This window comes from Hippocampus comes, unplaced genomic scaffold (assembly GCF_001891065.2).
Source record: "Hippocampus comes isolate QL1 unplaced genomic scaffold, H_comes_QL1_v1.1 scaffold22, whole genome shotgun sequence".
NCBI classification, from domain to species: domain Eukaryota; kingdom Metazoa; phylum Chordata; class Actinopteri; order Syngnathiformes; family Syngnathidae; genus Hippocampus; species Hippocampus comes.
Genome location: NW_017806175.1, coordinates 2,763,270 through 2,786,762, shown reverse-complemented (window position 1 = coordinate 2,786,762; position 23,493 = coordinate 2,763,270). Strand labels below are relative to the sequence as shown.

General features: G+C 43.6%; 3 protein-coding genes across 6 annotated transcripts in view; all 3 read left to right on the top strand.

Moving 5' to 3' along the window:
* The window catches only part of ddr2a (discoidin domain receptor tyrosine kinase 2a), a 32,003-nt gene extending 26,471 nt beyond the window's left edge, over window positions 1-5,532 (top strand). Inside the window, exons 12-18 of the mRNA XM_019896731.1 lie at window positions 982-1,168; window positions 1,300-1,505; window positions 1,594-1,721; window positions 2,486-2,683; window positions 3,338-3,572; window positions 3,652-3,801; window positions 4,528-5,532. Of these exons, the coding sequence (XP_019752290.1) occupies window positions 982-1,168; window positions 1,300-1,505; window positions 1,594-1,721; window positions 2,486-2,683; window positions 3,338-3,572; window positions 3,652-3,801; window positions 4,528-4,659 (1,236 nt within the window). The 3' untranslated portion in view covers window positions 4,660-5,532. The remainder of the gene's footprint in view (window positions 1-981; window positions 1,169-1,299; window positions 1,506-1,593; window positions 1,722-2,485; window positions 2,684-3,337; window positions 3,573-3,651; window positions 3,802-4,527) is intronic.
* Window positions 5,533-6,058: 526 nt separating this feature from the next.
* Window positions 6,059-11,436, top strand: LOC109532086 (3-keto-steroid reductase-like). Of its 3 annotated transcripts, XR_002171308.1 has the most exons (10): window positions 6,059-6,218; window positions 7,121-7,330; window positions 7,756-7,848; window positions 8,040-8,154; window positions 8,778-8,972; window positions 9,409-9,522; window positions 9,600-9,656; window positions 9,720-9,818; window positions 9,895-10,289; window positions 11,337-11,436. XR_002171308.1 is itself a non-coding variant. In XM_019896728.1 (9 exons), exons 1-9 carry the CDS (start codon window positions 6,181-6,183, stop codon window positions 9,982-9,984), a joined length of 1,011 nt encoding a protein of 336 aa, XP_019752287.1. In that variant the 5' UTR covers window positions 6,059-6,180; the 3' UTR covers window positions 9,985-11,193. The 3 variants fall into 3 exon arrangements, 2 of the variants coding, with proteins under 2 accessions (XP_019752287.1, XP_019752289.1); XM_019896728.1 differs by lacking the exon at window positions 11,337-11,436 and having other exon boundaries at window positions 9,895-11,193; XM_019896730.1 differs by lacking the exons at window positions 8,778-8,972; window positions 11,337-11,436 and having other exon boundaries at window positions 9,895-11,193.
* Window positions 11,437-12,565: 1,129 nt separating this feature from the next.
* Window positions 12,566-20,957, top strand: LOC109532084 (plasminogen activator inhibitor 1 RNA-binding protein-like). Of its 2 annotated transcripts, none has more exons than XM_019896725.1 (9): window positions 12,566-12,949; window positions 15,234-15,423; window positions 15,501-15,641; window positions 17,244-17,315; window positions 18,471-18,545; window positions 18,630-18,801; window positions 19,948-19,992; window positions 20,075-20,214; window positions 20,491-20,957. In XM_019896725.1, the coding sequence occupies exons 1-9, from the start codon at window positions 12,682-12,684 to the stop codon at window positions 20,615-20,617; spliced, it is 1,230 nt and encodes a 409-aa protein (XP_019752284.1). In that variant the 5' UTR covers window positions 12,566-12,681; the 3' UTR covers window positions 20,618-20,957. The 2 variants fall into 2 exon arrangements, with proteins under 2 accessions (XP_019752284.1, XP_019752285.1); XM_019896726.1 differs by having other exon boundaries at window positions 12,567-12,949; window positions 18,633-18,801.
* Window positions 20,958-23,493: the final 2,536 nt, after the last annotated feature.

Sequence of the window (23,493 nt, the reverse complement as noted above, 5' to 3'; positions counted from 1 at the left end):
GGGGGCCATCATCGTCATCATCCTGTGGAGGCAGGTGTGGCAGAAGATGTTGCAGAAGGTAAGTGGCATGGCAAATGAAATTCAAATGGCAGAATTCATTACAATTAGAAGTCATTTGTTCCCTATTAGTCACGCGCGGTGTCCATAAACATTACCAATCCAGTTTGCACGTCATACTTTGTATACTGTATTTTCCGCAATAAAAGGCGCACTGAAAAGCCTTCCATTTTCTTAAAAGCTCACGGCACGCCTTAAAATCCGATGCACCTTGTGTATGGTCATTACGGTAATATGTCAACCCCAAAATGGCTCCTTGCCAGAGACATGCTTACAACGCAGAGTTCAAACCTAAGGCGATCGGTTACGCAGTTGAACACGGAAATAGAGCAGCAGGAGAGTTCAACGTTAACGAGTCAATGTTATAAATTGCTGTTGGTTCAGTGAACTGTGTCGCTGCTTTATTAAATAAGTTTTACTGACATTTGATCGTCGCTATATGAATCAGGGTGTAGTGTAGTGTTCTGTTGGCATTTCCTTCAGCGTAGCTCCGTCTAGTGGATGCATTGTAGGTTGCGTCTTATAATGCGGTGCGTCCAATATATGAAAAAAATGACAAAATAGGCGCCTGATGGTGCGCCTCATAATCCAGTGCGCCTTTCGTGTTGAAAAAACGGTATGAAGCATTCTCAACGTCTTTGAGTGCAAGGACGTGGGATTTTTTTTTTTCAACGACCGCCTCATCATCCTATTGACAATTCAACATACCTAGCATGTGTATCACTAACAGCAATAAACATTCAAAATTTGTCATCTTGAAAAATCAAATTGATAATTTTTCGAAAAGTAGTATGTGGGGAGCTCCATTTTTGTTCGGTGGTATTTGGCGTAAAAAAGCTTGAGAACCACTGTACTATACATGAGGGAAAGTCTGCCTTCTGTTGAGTCTCACAAGACACTGCCCGCTAACACACTATAAATAAGACGGAGTCAATTTTGTCAACACAGAGCGAGACCTTCGCCTACAGTCACAACCAGTCGAGCGGCGGCACCAGTGAACAAGAGTCCAGCTCCACCTACGAGCGCATCTTCCCGCTGGGCCCAGACTACCAGGAGCCCTCACGGCTTATATGCAAGCTGCCCGAGTTCGCACAGAACTCCGAGGAACCTGGTACATTGAAACACACCCGCACATCAAACAGAAACGTCAAAAACAGAAGTTGGCAACCTAAGGGATTTGCTCAGGACTGTGTAGAGATTTTCTATCCGCTGTATATGACATCCATCATCGCTGTGCTCTAGCTTCCAGCAGCACGGTGGCCCAAGACGGTGTGCCTCACTATGCTGAGGCTGACATCGTCGCCCTGCAGGGAGTGACCGGCAGCAACATGTATGCCATCCCGGCACTCGCCATGGACTTGCTCTCCGGGAAGGACATGGCGGTTGAGGAGTTCCCGAGGAAGCTGCTCACGTTCAAAGAGAAGCTGGGAGAGGGGCAATTCGGAGAGGTCGCCACTTGTCGCCAGAGTTTCAATTAGTGAGCCGGCAAAGTGCCAAATGATGAAATAGCTCGTCTTGTTCTTTCCCCGTTTTTAGGTGCACCTATGCGAGGCAGAGGGAATTCAGGAGTTTATGAATAAAGAATTTTTATTTGACGTGCCAGAAGAGGCGACAGTTTTAGTGGCGGTGAAGATGCTGCGGTCAGATGCCAGCAAAAATGCAAGGTATGGAATTGAAATGTTTCATTTGGAGCAACGTGTACCACTGAGCGGGAATTAAACACATGCTGCTTACATGGAAGTCAGTCAGGTCAAATTTAACGATCCTCACCTTTTTTTGCTGTTATCGTGACCAGTGTTCCGTCGAATCTAAAAGTATTGCTTTAGCGCCATCTTGTGGCATATTGCTATCAAGGAACAATGTTGAAGTGAGGGGAGGTGCTCTATTTAGACAGGCCATAGCTTTGTCTAATTAAAAAAGGAGTGTTTGGACACCATCTTGTGGCATCTATCGGGAAGCTTTTTAGGGCTGCTTCAGTCCCCTGCAGATTTTCATTACTCTGGCCGGGCATCAAATTCTTAAGCGGTTTATTTTCACATTGTATCATATTTTTTCATAAATTACTACGACACCCCCAGAGGATCAAAATGACCTGATAGGAAAACCTTTCCACACATGCATTAGATCACCGGTGTCAAACTCCGGTCCTCGAGGGCCACTATACTGCATGTTTTAAATGTTTCCCTCCTCCAACACGCTGGATTCAAATGATCAGCTCATCAGCAAGCTCAGCCGCAGTCCGATAACGATTCTGATCATTTGAATCGGGAGTGTTGGAAGAGGGAGACATTCTAAAACAGGCAGGTTAGTGGCCCTTGAGGACCGGAGTTTGACACCTGTGCATTAGATTATGCAGGCGTCCCTAATTATGTGACCCGTGATTGTTCACACTCTCACTGCGCCGTGCGTTTTTCTACGTCTTCCTTAGGAACGACTTCTTGAAAGAGATCAAGATCATGTCTCGCCTGAAGGACCCCAACATCGTTCGCCTGTTGGCCGTGTGCATCTACAGCGACCCCCTGTGCATGATCACAGAATACATGGAGAACGGAGACCTCAACCAGTTTTTGTCCCGCCATGAGCCAGAGGGACAGCTGGCGCTACTCAGCAACGCGGCTACAGTCAGGTAAACGCAGAGATAGTAAAAGTACTCGCACTCTGTACTTGGGTAGTCGGACAGATTGCCGTCTACTTGTGTGAATTAAAAAAAAAAAAAAAAGACCGATAAAAGTAGCATAAGATTTGACTTGTTTATTTAAGTGAAGATGACAGTGATACAGTAAATCGGCTACAGTGTTACAGTGTACCCATCTCTCAACTTATCATCTCCTGACAACAGTCATGCCAAAGATGCACAATATAAACTGAACATACAGTCATCACTTTCTGTAGGTGTAACAAGCAGGATTCCAGAGAATTTCACATTCAATATTCTTTAAAAACTGAACTAAAGTACTGCACTTTCTGATCACATTCTTCTTTCAAGTTTACAATGTCAAACATGATAATGTGCTCTACTGGCTGACAGCGGAATTAAATCTACTTTGCAAAATAAACAAGTAGCAGAACGAAATAATAACTCTACAAAAAAATTATCCATGAAAATAGCAGGACCACAGCCCTTCATGGATGTGAATTTACTGGAAGTAAAAAAGCAAAAATGTGCTCTTCCTGTCAATTATTTACAATCCGCTTTGATAACTTAGCACACATTATGAGTTTTCTCAACAATTTTTTTTTCTCCTTCCAACCTCCCATTCTTCCACTTTCTTCTCCCCAGTTTCGGCAACCTGTGCTACATGGCTGCCCAGATAGCGTCGGGCATGAAGTACCTCTCCTCGCTCAACTTTGTGCACCGCGACCTGGCCACGCGCAACTGCCTGGTGGGCAAGAACTTCACCATCAAAATTGCCGACTTCGGCATGAGCAGGAACCTGTACAGTGGCGACTACTACCGCATCCAAGGCCGAGCGGTGCTGCCCATCCGCTGGATGTCCTGGGAGAGCATTCTACTGGTGAGGGAGGACCAATCAAATTAGATCCCAAAGAGGAATAGCTCCTTCTGGCATCAAAACAATGTTTGTTCACACACAGGGGAAGTTCACCACAGCGAGCGACATGTGGGCCTTCGCGGTCACCCTGTGGGAGATTTTGAACTTCTGCAAGGAGCAGCCCTACTCGCAGCTCACTGACGAGCAAGTCATTGAAAACACGGGAGAATTCTTCAGAGATCAGAAAAGACAGGTGAGCACTGAGCATCATATTCTTCTGTCATTTCATTTTACTCCATGTATAAAACTTTGTATATGCAGCACCCGTTGTTTGAAAGTGCTCTTGAAATAAAGTTGAGTTGAGTTAAAGTAGACATTTACCAAAGCTCCCACTGGCGACTTTAACTTCATAAAATTTAGATTACATTATCAATCTTGGAGGCAGCATTTCATCCTCAAGCTGCCTAGTTACACTTGACATTTAGTATAACAGTGTGGCTCAAAATATACTTTAATGCCAGCTGGTAGCATTTTAAGGTATAGCAGAGCAACAAAGTCTCCAAGAGGCAACTTTGTGAATAGGGAACCGTGAATTGGCAAGGGTTCAATATATGCGTCGGTAGATGCTAATACTGGTAGCAAATGCTAATCTATACTGACACTCATTTTACGTTTTGCCTTTGACGAGATAATACTTCGGCCGCTCTTTGTCAAGCCAAGCTACAAAGCCATTGTCTCATGAATTTGGCATTGGGTAGATTATGTAAAATAGCTTCTCTGTTACATCACATCAAGGTTTGGAAGCACAGAACGGCTCACTAACAGGTACATTTTTAGAAATAGGCAGATAACTACAGATTCACTTGGCTGTTTACTTCACACTTTATGTGTGGGCATGCTCTCCACAGAACCAACTATTTGTTCACAAACAATAATTCCATTATTAATGTGTCCTCTTCTGTGTCTGATTTTCTCGCAGATCTACCTACCACAGCCTGTGCTGTGCCCGGACTCGCTCTACAAGGTCATGCTGGACTGCTGGAGGAGGAACGCCAAGGAAAGGCCGTCCTTTCAGGAAATACACCGAGTCCTCCTGCAAATACAACCATAGGCTCACTGCGACGTTTGAGGCAGATAACGACCGTGTGTGTCTGACGCGATCCAGGCTTAAGCTACTTGCGGGTGTCACCCCGTGTTAGCGTTTGGAGAACACTGTGCGGCGGACGTACATGCTACGGCCCGACCATAGACACTCGTCCACATATTCCTAGAACAAAACACAACACAATGTACGGTTGTGCCACTCCTGTTAAACTGTAGCAAGTGACATCCTGCACTTTTCATGTTGTACGTTGAAATATGAAGTTGAAATGTCACAGTTTAAGGTGACCAAAGACTTATTTTTGTGTGTGTTATTGTTCGGAAGACTGCTTGAATGTAGCGGGGCGGGGGACAATTGCAGCAGATTTCAAGTGTTTCATCTCAAGTCTCATCGTGGAGTAAGAAGGAAACGTCAATGTCTGTAACGTCTTTCTTCCTTTCTCACTTTGCTGTGTAAATGACGGTGTTTTTAACGTTTTAACTACCAGTATTTTGTACTCATATTTATATCTGTTGATTTTTGACTGTTTCTGTGTGATTGAGTTATTTGTGGATGAAAATGCGCCTGTCTTTCATATTGGGAGGACTTTCTTGGATGAGTGATCCAACCACAAGTGGGTGGATGGACAATGCAAGATGTGTCAGGAAGTAGAGCTGCTGGGATAGAGGTCTACGCGTTGCCATGGGAACGGGGGCTGAAAAGTGTGTTACCGGCGCTGAAAAGGGCCGTGCATGTGTGTTAAATGTTAAGATTTTAATAGGGTTAAGTGGGAGTAGATAAAGGTTTGTGTGTACAACATTGTAAACGGAAATGTCTTTATACTGTATGTGTTAACAAACGTTGTACACTTGATTTGTGAAATAAAACTTGGAATTTGATCCCAAATTAACTGTTGCTTCATTATTCTTATCTTTAAATGGCCTCACCCCACCTTATCTCTCTGAGCTCCTCCGTCCCTAGCACCTGTCCGGCGCCTCAGGTCTGCGGACCAGGCACTATGAGAGGTATTAAGAACTGGGTATTAAGAGCTGGTCCCTCTCTTTGGAATGACCTCCCACAGAACGTTCGGCTAGCCTCCTTGCTGCCCATCTTTAAAACTTGTGTTAAAACTCATTTTTCTTCATTGGCTTTTGACTCAGCATGAGACTTGAATTTTAGTTTGACTGTTTTTGTGCTTTCTAATGATTTTGTTATTAATTTGTTGTTTTATTATTTGCTGTTGTATTAGTTATTTTTGCTCCATGAACAGCACTTTGTACACAGCGGTGGTTGTTTTAAATTGCTCTTTCCATTCAGTTAAATTGAGTTTTCATGACGACATGGATTTGGGCGGTTCTTCCTCTTGGCCCGATCATGCTTGCGTGATCCTACTGGCTGGGGTGCTTCAGTCGCGTCCAATCACAGAACGGAAGAGGCGGGTCAAGCGTGTCTCTACGGCAAGTTCAAATGCAAAGAGCTTTCTGTGCAGAGAGAAGTACAGGAGTCGTGATAAATGTTTTGCTTCATTTACTTTGTTAGCAAGGCAGTGAAATGATAAATAAGGTTGTTTTGGTGACGGGAGCCAACAGGTAAAGTCATTTGGTTTCGAGTGACGTGGGGTGATGTGTGGTCGCACCATGGGGTTCACAAGAAGAAAAGTATATTTTTGTGTTAGCAGTAGTAGTGATTATAATCAGTATGGACGACACGTAATACGTTATGTACGATTCCATAAATACAAATAACTATAATGTTTGGTTTGTTGTTGTTTTTAACAATCCGGACAAGTTTTGGCTTACTTCCGCATCGTAGTGTGGAGAACTACGGTGGCCCAAAAGGGTCAAGTCTGTTGTCTCCCCCAAATTAGATTTACTTGGGGAGGAGGCATCATAACTTTACTAAGGTAAAATACAGGTCTGCAAAAAAAATTCTCAATCCTGTGGTAGAACTAAAAATACAGACTTTACATTTACGTTAAAGAAAACACAAAAAGTAGAATCAGAACGTACAAAATTAAATGTAATTTTTGCCTCGCTCATTTATATAAAGTGCTGTATATATTAAAAAGAATATCGTTTTCGATAACAATTTTTTGTTACTGAGAAGCAAAGAAAATCAGTGGACACCAATTTGCCTAAAGTTAACTTCTGACAGGATAATCAGAATTGTATTGACAACTGGTCCTGCATTCGCATACCAAAAAAATGAAAAATTAGGTAATGTAACAACTATAAAAACATATAGCTCCACTGTTTCTGTGCCAGAAGCTTGTGTTTCTTCATGAATTTGTCCAAGCTGGCAACATTTAATTAATGCATGAATAGGGAATATCTTGCTTTTCCAAAGCTGTTACCGTCATCAATGCTCCCTGTTTCAGCAGACAAATAAATGCAAACCACTCCACCAAACTACAGATCGCCAAAATATCTACTTAAGTACACTTACCGAGTATTTGTACTTCATTACTGTTTGTTTGGTTCCCTCCCGGCAGTGGCATCGGCCTGGCTCTCTGTGAGCGTCTCCTCGGTTCCCAGGATGCCGAGGGGCTCCACCTGTGTCTGGCCTGTCGGAACATGCGACGGGCTCACGCCGCTCGTTCAGCCCTGCTCGGCGCCCACCCCGCGGCCCAAGTGACGCTGCTGCAGATGGACACCAGCAGCATCAGCTCGGTGCTCAGTGCTGCACGGGAGCTCCAACTCAGGTGGAAGGATACACTCAAGATTTTCACTTCACTTATCTTGTATTTTTGGAATATTATTACATGGTGAGTTGACACCCATCAAATAGTCAAGCAAGTGCTGCTTTTCAGACGCTAATGCTAATTTGTCCATCGAACAATACTCAAGGCGGCTCTGTTTACCTTGCACAAAGTCACCGTGGCTTATTTAGACATATCTGGCATCTATTTTAGGTGTGGCTTTTTTTTTTTTTTTTTTTTTAATGAAAGTGGAATACACTCAGACACCACGATAAGGAAATTTGGTGTTCTATCCACATTCCACTGAGCATAGCATAGTACACTTGCCCATTTCATTGACATCCAAGTCGTCGCTAATCTCTCTATCGCTGTTTGCAGATGGCGCGCACACCACAGTCAAAATATTCAACTTTGGTTTTCTTTTTAAGGTTTAACCGGCTGGATTATGTCTACCTAAATGCGGGGATCATGCCAAACCCTCAGTTTGATCTCAAGGCTTTCTTCAGAGGCCTCTTTTCCAGGTACAGTGCACAAGCCTCCACAACTCTGTTTTCATTTTTCTAATCCCCCCCCCCCCAAAAAAAAAATTAATCAAAGTTTTGTGACAGCAACTCCTTATTTCCATTACTTCCACTGAGGGTGAATATTTTCTAAATCAACAGATAAGTAATCACTGTACTGTATTTGCTGTTTTTTTTTTTTTTAAATGCAGTAGTGTCATCACCATGTTTGCAACCGGTGAGGGCATCCTGACACAAAAGGATGGAGTCACTCCAGATGGCTTGCAGGAAGTATTCGCCACCAACCTCTTCGGCCACTTCCTCCTTGTGAGTCTGTCCGTCCTTTGCAGGCTAGAGTAGGAAAACATTGTTGACGTTGGTTTTCTGCAGAGGGAGCAACTCTTGAGGTCATTGTAGCAGAATGCAGGCTACACTGGATACCTCTGTCACTTGAGCAACAGTCCTCATTAAAAATGAATAGCTTTACTGTCCCAGATGTAAGGTCACGGGCAGAAGGTGGGTTACACCCTAAACTGGTTGCCAGCCAATCGCAGGGCACAAATAAAATTTTGTTCCGGGTAATTCATCAAATATTTCAAGGTAATAATTGGGTTCAAGGAAGTAAGTTGAAGTGATGCATGTTCACGATTCCGAGATCTTTGTGTGTTAGGGAGGAACAGAATTTAGCCTGGGTTGTTACTGGAAGTTAAGTAGAGTCTTTGCCATATGTGTATTAAAAAGCCAAATTACATTATCCTCTAGCCATTTTTAATTCTTAGATTAATGCTGTTAGATAAATTTGAATTAGGTTTATAATTTGGGGTATATTATTTTTAGTTCAAATCATTCATGTAGGCAATTCCAAACCGTTTGGAGGGAATAGAAATGACTAGAGTTTTTTTTTCTCTACTTTTCATCCAAAAGTAAGACGAATGTGCGTTTCCTTTTAGGTCAGGGAACTTGAGCCGCTTATTTGCCAACCCGGCCAGACCTCTCAGCTCATCTGGACGTCCTCCAGTAACGCTCGTCGCTCGGCTTTTAGCGTGGAAGACGTGCAGCACCGCAAGGGCAGCGAGCCGTACAGCTCATCCAAATATGCTTCCGACCTTCTGAGCTTGGCAATCAACACGCGCTACAACAAGCTGGTTAGTTGGAACCAAAAAAAAAAAAAAAAGGTCTTTCAACATTATTGTCCGCTAGCCTCGTTGAGTTTCTGTGTTGTGCTTGCAAAGCTGAGAGAAGACCAGGAAGATCATGCACATCTCAAATATTTGCTCTTGAAAATGCTGTGGAACAGAATCTGGAACTCAATTATGATGTGCCACTCAACGTCATTGACTTCTAAGAGTTTAACGGTCAGAAAGATCTTGATTTTATCAATGACGTGGCATTCTGAAAGCATCGTTTCAGAGAAATGGGATTACTCATGAAAAGCAACCAGGGGTGACAATTCTTCTAACAGTCCGCAAAGGCAAATCGTAAGCAGAGCTGCAGTGTTGCTGGCTGCAAAGAGTAGCGTTTATTCACAGTATTAACATCTCATAATGGCACATCAACACTTTTAACTGTTGTGCTCTCCAGGGATTGTATTCCTCCGTGATTTGTCCCGGCTTCGTGATGACCAACCTGACCTACGGCATCCTGCCTTCCTTCCCTGCATTCCTCTGGACCCTGCTCATGCCTCTCTTATGGCTGGTGAATTACATAAGAAGTATGTAACCGCTCGACTGATGTCGTTCACCCCAATGCACTTTTTCCCCTCATGTTATCAGATCAGAGTGTTCACCAACACTTTCACCCTGACACCCTACAACGGAGCTGAAGCTTTGGTAAGCCCAAGCGACATTCCGCATGCCCCGGGGACAATCATGGATTTGCGTTTCTTTTTGTAGGTTTGGCTTTTTAATCAAAAACCTGAAAGGTTGGACCCACGGGCCAAATATCACAGTTTAACATCTGTTCTCGGCCATAGTTACACACAGCCACGGCAGGTCAGCCCAATCACTCTTTCTACTTTTCGATGCGCATCAAATGATGTTGCACCTTTTTTTTTAATCCTCTTTCCAGATGGATGTCGACTTGGACACGTCACAGGCGCTCTATGACAAACTGCTGCGGCTGGAGCGGGAAGCCAAAAGGAAACCAATTGCATCTTAACAACAGCCGTTTGACTGCCGCCTCCTGCATATGAGATGTGTCAGAAAAGTTCTAGGACTGGTATCACAAAAGATATTTAAAATATGAACTACACTATTTTTTTTCGCCTTCAAAGTAATCTATACACACGTTCCCAGCCTTCCCTGCCGCTTCCATGCACTCCTAGAAGGATTCTTCCGCGATCCTCCACATCTCCATTGTCATGGCCAGCTCGATATCATTTACCCCTTCAAAAAACGAGCGCCCTTGTTGAACCCTGTGAGCTTGTGAAAGAGGGGGAAAAAAATTACGCAGAGCCAGGTCGGGTGAGTAGCAAGGTTTCTCCAGCATAGCGATTTTCTTCTCGTCAAGGAACTGTCAGATGCTCAGGGGATTGTGAGAGGGCTCTTTGGGTTTGAAACGTGTCTAGCAACAGTCCTGGAACTGGCTAATTTTCCACCTGCAGAATTAGTATCGGAGCCGAGATAACAGTTGTGTCAGGGTATTTTGCAATGCAAGCCTGTCGTTTTAACGCACACCACACCACACATAAAACGTTATCTGTCACTGACCAAACTCTCTGAGAAATATTGCATGTACTCGTCCCGACTGGAGGTGGAGGGTGGACCCAATCTGTTTCTTCCACTTGTTTGGATTCAGAAACCATTTTTCCCATAAAAAAATAGTCAAAGAGAACCGATCTGTTCCACGGAGCAACTGTCACCATCATAATCTTTATTTTTAATACAAGCAAAGTATAACTAATATATCCAAGCCTTTATTGCGCCAAGGCATATCCTGTATTAAAAAAATGCCAGAAAAACAATTTGTATTGACATAATCATGGCCTTGTTGCAATTTACACACTAATTGATTTACTCTGTGTTAAATCTAATCCAACACTATTATTCTGTTGTATGAATGAGAAAAGTTGATACGCAGGTTAATTGTACCTTCTGCCAACTAGTGGAATTGCATGAACTTGTTCGGCCTGTCACGAAACGTTGCTGGCATCGATAGATGAACAAATATACAGTACATTATTTGTAGTCAAATAATTTTTGGACCAGTTAAGTGAAATATGTTAATCTGACATACACTTGATGATCTATCACTGACTTAAAACACAGTAAGATTACAAACCTTCTAATATGAAGGTTATCGCACATTTCACGTTTTAACATTATTTGTCACACAAGTGTAAAAAAAAAAAAAGAAGCATTGTTCATTGCAAGAAACAATAAAACACTTCACTACCTTAACAAGTGACACAGGAGTCTCTCCTTGTGCATTATCTTCTCACTTCCTTTTCTTAACACTCCCTTGTCGGGCCTAAATGTCAAGAATAACATGTTTCTTTTCCTCCCTTGAAGATGCGTGGCACGTGAAGTTGTCAAATCCACGCGGCTCGGCACAAAGGGCTTCAGATTCCCACAGCAAGCTCTCGGTGTCGTCCCCAAAGCGTACATAGGTGCTGCGAGTGAGCTCATCTGCAGCGTGGGGCGATTCAAGCGGCTGCATCCCGGCATTCTCGCTCTGCCGCTCATCCACGCCACTGACTTTGGGGTTGGAAAAAGCCCACACCATGCCGCAAAAGTACAAGAAGAATGTCCCCATGACCAAAATCATAAGTGCATAGGACTCCATCATGGCCATGGTGACAACGGACGTCATGTGTGATGGGAATGCCGGGCTGCTCTGCGTTCAGGTGTTGCTGAGGCGGGTCTCTCTGTGGGCTGGACCAACGTTCACTGCATCTGTCTGTGCTGATAAGCTGCACTGGACTTGTTGGAAACATCTGTCATTGTGATGCAGTGCCGTTGTACACCAAGCACAATAATGAATAAATGATTAGATTTAAAACTCTCAAACTGTCAATCATTCACTAGAAGGCAGATTTTATGTTTGCCCTTTAATGGAATCTCATTCTATCCAAAATGTACAACAGAGAAAATGGATGCCGTCTCCAATGGATACACATCAGCTGAAAGGGTTTGACTTTCCTTATAAATGGCAACTCTCGAAATATTAATAGACCAATGGCTGCTTGGCATTTACACCTCTTTTGAGGTTCAAAAAATGCCTAATGACAAATGTAGAAGAACAAATAAATGGAATTAAAAAAAAAAGGTTGTATAAGGTTAGTAATTTACTGAATTTATTTTATATTTGAGTGTGTGTGTGATTTTTGAAAGAAAATGCAATGTTTGAAAGTATAATTTGTGTTTTTGTTTTTAAGTAAAAATATATTTAAAAACAAACAACAAAATGGTTTACATTATGAAGCGTTTACCACACTTTTGATTTGTGCGCTGTCGAAGATACAATCGTCACTTTGAGCATTACACAAGGCCAAGCGGGAATATTATCATTATTCATTTTGACACAAAGCAGGCAATAGTTGTGAATTAAAGAAATGACGAATTTCTTTAAAGACTCAAAAGGTGTTTTAAAGCGCGCGTGCGAGGCTTCTGCATGCGACCCACGCGAGCTAGTGTTGCATTCTGGGTAACGTAGTTTATACGGGCGTATGTCCCATAGCTTGGAGCCCCCAACGAACTACACGCCCCACCCGCACCTCTCCAACGAAGTCCCGTATGTCTATCGCGCCGGAAGAGAAGAAGCTCCTTTCCCCAGCCATCTTGTGGCTTCACCTAGCGAAGTGTTCGCATCAAACCTCGTAGAATCGGAGGAAAATCCTGCTGAAGGGGCGCCATCATGCCCGGACAAATGCAAGAAGGTTTTGGCATCGCCGTAACCAATCGATACGACCAATTATTGGACGATGAATCGGACCCGTTTGAGCTGATGAAGCAGGCTCAGGCTGAGGCGAAGAAGAAGAAGAAGGAGCCTGCCGCTCCCGGTGCCGCCAAGTCTGCAGCCCAGGCGGCCAAACAGCCTAAAAAGGAGTCTCAAAAAGACAGAAAAACCCCGTTGACCGACAAAAAGGCGGAGCCCCAGGCTCCTGTCCCGCTCAAGAAAGATGGTGAGCACGTTTTCTGTCTTCTGTTTGAGGATGTTGGGGCATGCTAAAAGCTAACGTTGTAGCAAGGTGCATAAAGCTTCCGCGAGGTCAGGTCCGCGTGACTGTTGGGTGTCTGCTCCCCTTCTCTGTGGTTTCTCGAACCCGTGTAAAAATGTTAGCGCCTTGCAAGACGCCAAACTCCGAATAACCTTCTGGAAGACCGCACTTTGTTTTGGTTCGAGGCCCTCGCTGACGGTCCAGGCCTTGTGTGAATATGACGTTCGAATGCACTTTTGACGTCATATGTTAACACCAAATGCACTTCGAGGACGAGGAAACCATACCGCAGAAATTAAATGTCACGCACGCCCATGTTGAATAAATAAATAAGCGTGCACTTCTGCATTGTCAACAGACTCTAAACAGGCGCGCGCACATGCTTTCTTCAAAGCAGCACTTCCTTGCTTTCGCACTAGCATCATGCTAACCGCTCTCCTCCCACACTCACGCTCGAAAGCAATCTCGAAAAATTGCGCTTTTGGATGTACTTGCGTGCTTACGCTTGGCCGTGATCAGCACGTGTTGTGTACTAGTGTGGGGTCAAGTGATCTAGTTGGTGGAGAGATGATATGAGACAGGTGCACCCCCTCCGTGTTGCACACAGCTGCTAGATGCTTCTATTTCGGTATACAGGGCAAGTGAAGCAATGTCTCCACCATGTGTCGGCCGATGGCGGCCATGTGCTGCCAAAGGTTATTAGCCATGATGAGAATGGTGGTGGTAGTAGTAATACGGTGCAGCTGCATAGTGTGCAGGACCCACATTCGTGTTTACATAATATTAGCCCCACGGACTGCCGTGTGTTTTGCTCAAGGGGCTTAGCCCACTGCCGTTCGGGCAGCGAAAGTGGGTGTGGGGTTTGAAAGTTCGGGCAGTCACAGGCCGCATTCCAAACCATTCATCCAATGCTGCCTCAGCTAATAATTGACAGTGCTTGTAATCGCTTGTAGTCAGTTAAGTCAATTGTCCTAAAACGTGCTGCGGAAATGAAAGTAGGGAGTCCCGATCAATGTATTTTTTTTTGAGGGGGGGGGGAGTCCGAGTCTTTGATTTTAAGTATCTGCTAATACTGAATCGAGATCCAATTTTCGCTGTTCATGGCCTGGTTCCTCTTCCCTGCATATAGCAAAGGTCAACTGTAAATATATTGTTAACCTCTATGTTTAAAACAAAACAAAAAAAAAAAACGACTTCCCTTTTTTGTTTCCTGACTGCAGTGTGTGACACGATGTGTTTATTGTGGCTTGGGTTGCATGAATAAAGGAGATTTTCTATGAATAAGAGAGTGTGGGTTCCCCATAAAAATTTGCTAATGCGTTTTGTGGATTCGCTGTAATCTTAGCTCATGCTTGAATTAATGCTGTAATTAACACCTATAATTGTACAGCTAGTCATTTCACGAGCATAAATTGTGATTTAAATATTTTGTAATCAAGTAAAATTAGAATTTGACGGCCAGCCGTAGTCGCAGCAACTGATAGTGTATGTTTGCCCTAGTTTGATTTGCTGTTGTACAAGTGGTGGGTTATTCAGTCTATTCACAACCAATTTCAGTAAAACTACTTTTACTTACTTACGTGTGTAGTTGAGAAGGGTGGGGACCATTTTTCCGATGGGTCCATTTCACGATTCTACATTTATGAAAATACTGACTCTAGATGTATTGTATTCTCATTCATTTCACGTAAATGCCAAAAGATTTCATAAATTTCAAATTATACCCAAAGACACAGTCACAGTGACCGGTTGCAAGTACTCCACCCAGTTTGATGCTGTCACGCAGGTATTTCATTAGCATGAATAGTTTGCAGTGCACTTGAAATGTGATAAATATTGTCATAAGCAATAGCTTAGACTCAAGAGGAGTATGTCAACTACTAATCAGAACCACTTTGGCGCCTGAAATTGACTTTGAATAAAGAGTTTTGGTTGGATTGACAACACTTGTCACACCGGTATTCAGTTAGCGTCAATCATTTGTGGAGCATTTCAAGTCACTGTGCCTTCAAAGATATGGAAATATTTCCGACATGTTTTCATACATTTAAGTGGGGGCTAATTATTCAAAGCTGAGCTGTGGTTCCAACACGTTTCACTTGCAGTCATGGTTTGAATTTCAAGCCGTTTGACTTCTCAGGCATCATCTTCTCGGGACAAAAATCAATTTGCCTTTTGGGGGTGTTTGGCTGCAGCGGTTCCGCTTGTATTAATCGGTTTTTGCGTTTGTCAACATGTCATCCTGCAGGCCCCGGCATGAGGAGAATGGGCCGCAAGCCAGAGGGCGAAGGCCCGAGACCCCAGGGTGGCCAGCAGGGAGAGGGACGCCCACCCGCAGACAGGCGGCCGACAGAAAGGCGGCCCCCCGCTCGCCGCTTCGAGAGGCCGCCCGGCGAGCCTGGCGACAAGCCCGAGGGAGGCGAATTCTCAGTGGAGAAGTGAGTTTTCCTCCGTTGTCGCGCAACACGTCTGGACCAGCGGGCAGTCGATGATTGTTGTTGTTGGCGCCCTTCAGGCCCATCGGCGACAGGCCGATGAGGGGCCGCGGTGGCGGCAGGGGCTTCCGTGGAGGCAGAGGGCGCGGCATGGGTCGCAGCGACGGCTTTGACTCCAGAGGGAAACGGGAATTTGACAGGCACAGTGGCAGCGACCGATCGTAAGTACTCCTTCCTTTCTCCGCCTCCCTTTGAGATTCAATCAAAGAGGCGCTGAGTTAATTTGTAAACTTTAATAGTTCTTTTATGCACTTAGAGTAATTCACAACAATGTCAATTAATTGAAAGGCCTACATCATGCTCTTTTAAAGCTTTCGACTCTTAACAATACAGGTGCGTGTGCGCGCGTGATTACAAATTTGCCATAATGGTGATCAGTTTCTTATGAAATATGAGTTATTCTGGTGGCTATATTTCAAACCAAGAATCATGGCACCTGGCTCATTCAAACCCCGCCTCTCTGTTTGGCTGCCACGCCCCTTTCACGACATCGAAGCTGGTGCTAAGAGAGCTGAAATGGGTGAATGGAGAAAAATGCCACTTGGGGGGGGTGTTTTGTTTAAGAATTAGAAAAAATATTTTGGAGATGTGAGACGGTGCTCCTCGATCTCTGAATTTCGTGGCGACATCTACTAAATGGAGGCATGTCATCCCCCGCATATGTAATGAACCGTCTGTGTTTGATGAATCACGACTGTCATCACAGATGTCTGGTTCGTGTTTCAAGTGGGGCTGAATTAAAATCAAATATAAAACTGACACTCCTACTACAACTTCGCGGATTCAATGACAATAGAGAGTAGTAGTCTCCAAGACCCTTTTTTTTAAATCCGATTAGTCATTTGTTGAATGATGAATTCTTAGCCTTCAATAGCTCTGCCACAATTCGATGTGGCACTTATTACACCAGGACGCCGAAGCTGTTCAGCCTAAATGATTCTGTGCTGAAGCAGCAATATTCATGAATTTTAAAACATACTGCTTGTTTCTCGTAAGGTGCCAAATTATACACAGTGGTACCTCTACTTACGAAATTAATTGGTTCTGGAAGAAATTTCTTCACGAGTAGAGACGCCTTTTCCATGTAAATTTTCTAATTCGTTCCAAGCATCCCCAAAATTCTGCCATGAATGTTTCCTAAAGCATAAAAATACATCCAAATATGTAACAAATACATGTTACGATTTGATTATTGCACAATAAATGAGATTTGTGCATAATGTAAAAAAACAGAATAAAAATGGTTGTCATTTAACTTTTAACTACGTCCTCATCGTTTGTTGCCCTCTTTAGTTCACGTTCTCTCTCAGAAGTGCTTTTTGCCCGGCGTTTTGTAAAGAACTGGTCCAAGGACGTTTGCTTTTGTCGGCTTTTAACAATCCTTCGAAAATGTCTAAGGCAACCATCAGCATAGTGAGTGATCGCCCGACGGGTGAACGCTTTTTTTGGGTGATTCACATTTACGGAAAACTATCGGCACGCCTCATGGCCTGAGGGGCGAATGATGAGGATGCTGCATCGACACATCTATCTACACACACATAGACACGTACGGTAGAGGTCCCTCTTGGCCAATAGGATGCCAGGATGATGCTCAGTAATAGCCAATGGCAGAGCAGCTATAAGTATGGTAAATGATTTGGTCATGAAAAGCGTTATCTTTGTAGACAATGCTGTTGCCTGCCAGGTGGAGTCCTCACCTACATGCTACATCGGTTCCCATGTCGAGATGGTGGCTAATAGAAATGTTTTCTTTTCTCCAGCGGTCTGAAAGGCGAAGAGAAGCGAGGTGGAAGTGGATCTCACAACTGGGGCACAGTCAAGGATGAACTCAAGTAAGTCAGACACCCTCCAACATGAACGACGGCGTGATGAACATGCATCGCAGAATCGGCCGAAATGCTTGTTCATTCCAATTACTGGCAAGCTTGCACATTTGGCACTCCAAAGAGATCGAATCTGACCTGCCAATGCTGCGATGGGAAAGGCCGACATGTCACTCTACAGAACAATGGCCTTTTTGTGTTAGCTCGGGCCAACATGAGGATGCAGATGGCAAGTTGGCGGACCTCATCACAGGAAACCCTGTCAACTTCCAACCGCTGCTTTAATTAATTGAACACAGGGGCCCTGTCATGAATTGATCTGGGCCCTCAGAATCTGTCACACTTTTCCCCATTCTGCTGCCCCATGGGAAGGGATGATATATTTCCAAACAACTGCTGTGTGAGGCAATTCTTGCGTCTTCAAATGAGGTACAGCCTGAAACAATCTCTTTCCATTTTCAGCGGAGCGGGTAATTAAGGTTTTAGCAAAGATATTGGCGTATAACCTGATACAAAAGTTAAAAATTAGATTTTTTATTATTCAAAGTAGCATCGTTATTGATTTCTATGTGACAGAAACTATGACATATTTTTTTCAGTTCTTTACAACCTATTCATTTTTCAAATGGTGCATAGTAATTTCAAACAATTTCCGTTGTGGTCTTATCAAATTATGCATTGTGCAAGCTAATATACAATCAGGTCCATAAATGTTGGGATGTCAACACAATTCTCCTTTTGGGCCCGTACCGATTTTTGCTTTTTAATTAATCAATTTATTTATTTTGTGTGGGGTTCTTAAAATTCAGATAATTCGTTGGCTACTCAATTTAAAAAATACATCTCTCTCTCTCTCTCTCTCTCTCTCTCTCTCTCTCTCTCTATAGATAGAAACATCTCTATAGATAGATGTGTGTCTGTGCTGATTTTAAAAAACTAATACTGACCAGTTACATCGGCCGGCTGATTAATGGGGCATATGTTCAACTTTCATTTTGGGATATTTAAATTCATATCAGGTGAATATGTGTAGCAATCACAACAAGTTTGCATGTGTGCCTCTCCCTATTCAAGGGGCCAAAAGTGGACATTTTGTCTGATGTTGAAACTTGATCACCTTTTGGGTGCGTTCCAAAAAATCGAATCGCGTTTTCCTCTCCGCAGTGAACTCGACCAGTCAAATGCCACAGAGGAGAACCCCGAAGGCGAGGAGCATCCACCCGCCGACTCCGAGAATAAGTAACTTGATCTTGTCCTTCGCGCGCCGTAACTGCTTGAGCCGCCGCGATGGGCACTCACGGCGCGCCTCTCGTGTCTTTGTTGAAGGGAGAATGAGGTGGAGGAGGTGAAGGAGGAAGGCCCCAAAGAGATGACGTTGGACGAGTGGAAGGCCATGCAGGACAAGGACCGCGCCAAGGTGGAGTTCAACATCCGCAAGGCCAACGAGGGCGCCGACTGGAACAAAGGATTTGTGCTGCACAAGTCCAAGGCCGAAGTGAGTTGGAATACAGTTTTGTGAAATTCTCCCTGCTGCTTTGCCCTTTTTTAACATCACAAGAATGTATCGCCTGCCTCATTCGGAGGTGGTGCTGGCTTCATGGTAGGAAAATCAAACCTTGCCTTTTTATAAAACCGGTAAACCATCAAACCGGTAATCGGCCCATGCCTAATTTCCACATTAAATTCTTTGTCTTACATTAAATGGCTCCCTTAAACCTGCAGATTAAAAACAAAATATTCTCACTTGTTTAATCCATCAACTGATTTTTTTTCCACTGCTCATGTCCTGTTCAGGGCTGCAGGAGCAATTTTATTGCATGATATTGGCCTACGTTGGTCGTTGCTGGGTACACAGGTAAACAGCCCCTTTTGAATCAGTCAGCTCAGTCATTAGCTCAAAGCTAACCCTTCGAGAAAGCAGATGGTGAAAAGAAGAAAAAAAAAGATGACGAGTGTGGTACACTTCAGGACAAATGTACCGAAGAATTCGCCTTTGTGGCGAGAACAGGTTCTGCGGTGTGTCGAATTTGCCATGACAAAATTGCAGTGATGAACCGGTTGAAAAGTAAAGCGGCACTTTGACACGTGCCATGCTACGTGCGCATCAAAATACCCTGCGGGAGATAGAAAGAAAGGAAGCGTGCAAGCTACTGAGCAGGTTGCAAGCTAGCCAGCAGCAACTGGACCTGGCAAGATGACTATAATTCCGCTATGTTTGCTAGCAATCGTGAGGAATGGCAAACCATTCAAATTAATGGTGAGTATTATCACGAAATTAATTCAAAGAATAAATTCAGAGGCTTATTACACTTATATTTTGTTGAATTCACCTTTAAAATACTCACTGAAATACATTTCCAAATATTTTGCTTTCATGGCTCTCTTAGTCCAAAGGGTTCCCGACCCCTGCTTTAACTCTACGTTTTGTCGCTAATAATTTGGAGAGTGAAAAAAAGAAACCTACACATTTTCAACCACTCTTTCATACATGTAAATGTGCACAAACTAGCCAAACTAAACTGATGGGTTTTTTTTTTGTTTTGATTTTGCTTTCGAGGCACTTCAAACTGTTGAGTTCTAATTTGAATTTCAAACAGTTTAAACCGTTTTCTAATTGACTGCCTCTTCCTCCCTCGCGCAGGGTAAAAAGGATGACCTGATCGACCCAGAGGCGTTTGAGTCTAAGGTGAGCTCCTTGCGCGTACGCCACACATTCCGACGCCGCAAAGGACTACGCAAGTGACTTCCCGTCTCGCTCGCCTTTTAAGATGGAGGAAGAGCCCCACTTCCGCAAGCCGGCCAACGACATCACGTCCCAGCTGGAAATCAACTTCGGGGACCTCGGGCGGACGGGCCGCGGACGTTCGGGGACACCCCGAGGCCGTCCCGCGGAGGAAGAGCCGAGAAGGTAAAAATCCGCAGTGATGAACGTCGGGGCTGAACAAGGAATCCGAATTCAAATCAACATTGCGGTGTAGTCGAGTGCAATTTTCAAATCGCAATTTGAGTGCGTTGGGTCGGCAGGTGGACAACTAGCTCGACTCAACGGTATTTATAGAGCGGTGTTTTTAGAAAATAGCCGGAAAGAGGACCCTGAAAACAATTGTTGATGAAGTTCAATCGTAATATTGAGGGGGAAGAAAAAAAACTAACACACGGTATGTATCTCCACCTCCCTCTCCAGTCGACCGCTATGGTGCCCAACGTGGACGACCCCGAGGCCTTCCCAGCCCTGGCCTGAGAGCCTTGGCTACACTTTGAGGGAGGTGGGGGGGAAGCGCCACAGGAAGCCTCCCCCGCCCCGTCCCTGAGCACCTCCACTACGAGGCTTGCATGTTCCTGGATCCTTCAGCTAAGTAAAAACGACGGAACACCGTCATGAACTGTGGCACTCAATGTGAGGACTGCGTTTTAACCAATAAAAAACAAAACCGATGGGGGGAGGGGGAAAAAAAGAAATTAAGAAAAAAAACTCAAAAAAAGAAAATGGACTTCTTGCTACTCCGGAGCAGCTTATTGGTAGAGGTTTTTGTACTTGGAAATAAAGTAGCAGGGATGCTTTCATACAGTATTTTTTTCAGAGGTTATGCATTTGTCCGTTGATAGAATCTTTTGTAATTGTTGCTTAAGAAAATACACATTTGGAAAACAGTTAAGCATCGTTTTTGATGTGCACCGCTGCCCGTTCGCCGGTGGTCCTTCTGTTACGGCTGCATTCATTGAGATTGGTCTTGTTGTTTTTATTTTTTTTGCTTCAGCACTGGAATATTATTTTGTATTTTCTACCACAGGAAGGTCGACATTCTTGAAACTAAAGACCTGTAAAAGTTTTCATAAAGTCTTTGGAATTGATTTATTTGATCGCGCTGCAAACGGGATGTCTCTTTGGTGACGAGGCTTTGTTTTGTATGGCAACATTTTTGGGGGGAACTCGATTTTATTTTTATTTTTTAAACTAAAATAGCGCAACTTTTATTTTTTTTTCCCCCCCTGGTAAATTCATTGGAAGCCATCTCATCGGCTTCGTTTGAGATTCTTTTTTTGGTGGAGGTGGCGGGTAGGAAGCGTCTTCGACCCGCTATTATTTACACACTCCGCTTCAGTCCGTCTCTGCAGTCTGTCCTGCGCGGGGCCGGTACGGTTTCGTTGGCCGCAGCAGCCCGCAACACCGCCACTCGCATAATCGCTCTGAAAGAAATAGCAGCTGTCCTTCATTGTGTGGAACAACTGACGTGCTCCTGCAAATGTGTGAATTCCTGCCCTGCTATTGGAGACCTCTGTCGGTAAATAAAGATGGTCGGTAAATTGTTTGCACTGTCCTTTTTGTACCCCCCTAAAAACATGTAAAGCTTCAAATATCCGGAGGGAAAAATGCTTGAGGAAAGTGTTTTTTTTCCACGCTTTCAATACATGTGCTGTATCACACTAATCTGGATCAACAAGATTCCAAATGTCATAAGCAATAGATGTGCCCTGTAATGTGTGTGCCAGGTTTTCTGGCAACCCTTCATCTTAAAAGGGTTTTGCAGTTAGCAAAAAAAAAAATATACGGGGGGGTTTCTCTACCTCCTAATGTGTTTCCCGGAGCTCATTTTTTTAAACAACTGAAAATGTAATACCACACCTGTCAAATTAACCAAAAATCTGTTTTTTTTCCACGCTTTCAATACATGTGCTGTATCACACTAATCTGGATCAACAAGATTCCAAATGTCATAAGCAATAGATGTGCCCTGTAATGTGTGTGCCAGGTTTTCTGGCAACCCTTCATCTTAAAAGGGTTTTGCAGTTAGCAAAAAAAAAATATACGGGGGGGTTTCTCTACCTCCTAATGTGTTTCCCGGAGCTCATTTTTTTAAACAACTGAAAATGTAATACCACACCTGTCAAATTAACCAAAAATCTTCACCACAGGGAAGTGGAACTGTTGCCATTTCTGGGATGGGACTGTGGAAAGTTTCCTGGAACAAAAAGCTATTATTTAGCAATTTAAAACATTTTGGAATTGGTCAAAGATAACATATTTGAGAGTGAAAATCTGTGTATAATTGACAGCTGTTGAAATGCATTTGATTTTTTTCTTCTCACCCAAACGATTTTTAAAAAATGCCGATAAAACTTGTGTTTTCCCTAAATCCTCCGCCCCAAAAATAAAGGCAGAAGATCCGTTCTGTGCCCCTGGTTTGTTTTTCCGACATTACCTGGCATTCCAGAACTTAAAATTTGGTGGTTTAGCAACTGGAAAATGTTTATAATTACCTACAGATGCTACTGTTAAAATTCAGAGGAATTGACATCAGGGGAAAATGTTTGACATTTCTCAGCCGGCCGGTTGTGTGCCTCTAGTTCATGTGTGGAAAGTTCCCCAGGAAAACGAGACCTAAAACGTGTCTGTGCACCTGTCGAACTTGGAATAATTGGACCCTAAGGAAAATGTATTTTTTATTTTTCCCCATTTCTGTACCCCTGGTTTCTGCGGAAACATTTTCGACAAAGCAGGACAAAAGGTTTGGTGTTTTCATTACATGAAGAATGTTAACCATTTGTGGCAACACTCCATGACTTTTAAAATTTACACTGAGGATATGCATTTAAGAGGGCTTTTTCATGCAATCCAAGGCAAGGACAGGAAGCTGTTGAACGGAGTCCAAAATGCTCTCTGTGATTATCATGTCAAGCAAATGGAAGACAGACGTACAAGCAGGTCTATTCATCATGCGTGTCGTCATGTGCCCACATGGACAGAAGGGGCCGGGACATCTGCTGCGTGACACACCAGATTGACTCCGAGCCTTGAGGGGCTCGGGCTGTGGCCCACCACCACCGTTCTCTGCCACCTCTGTGTGATGGAGTGGTGAACACTTTTTGATCAATTGGAGTCTTCGATGAATATAACAATCATGTTTTTGGAATAAGGGAAGAGCACAGGGAGTTGTAAGAAATTGAACCCCACTTGAAAAATACTGAACTGGAATATTTCCTTGTCAGCCGGTTGTAACCATTGCAAGTTGACACACAAAAAAAAAAAGTCAATGGGAAAGGTAAAATGTTTTTGCAGAGATATATTTATCATAAAGTAAAATTAAAATATATGCGTAATATTTTTTAATTGGGTTAGCATATCTAAGATGTTCATCTTTGCCTGTTAGTGCAACGTTTATTTTTTTTAAAGCCACGTTGTGCAGTG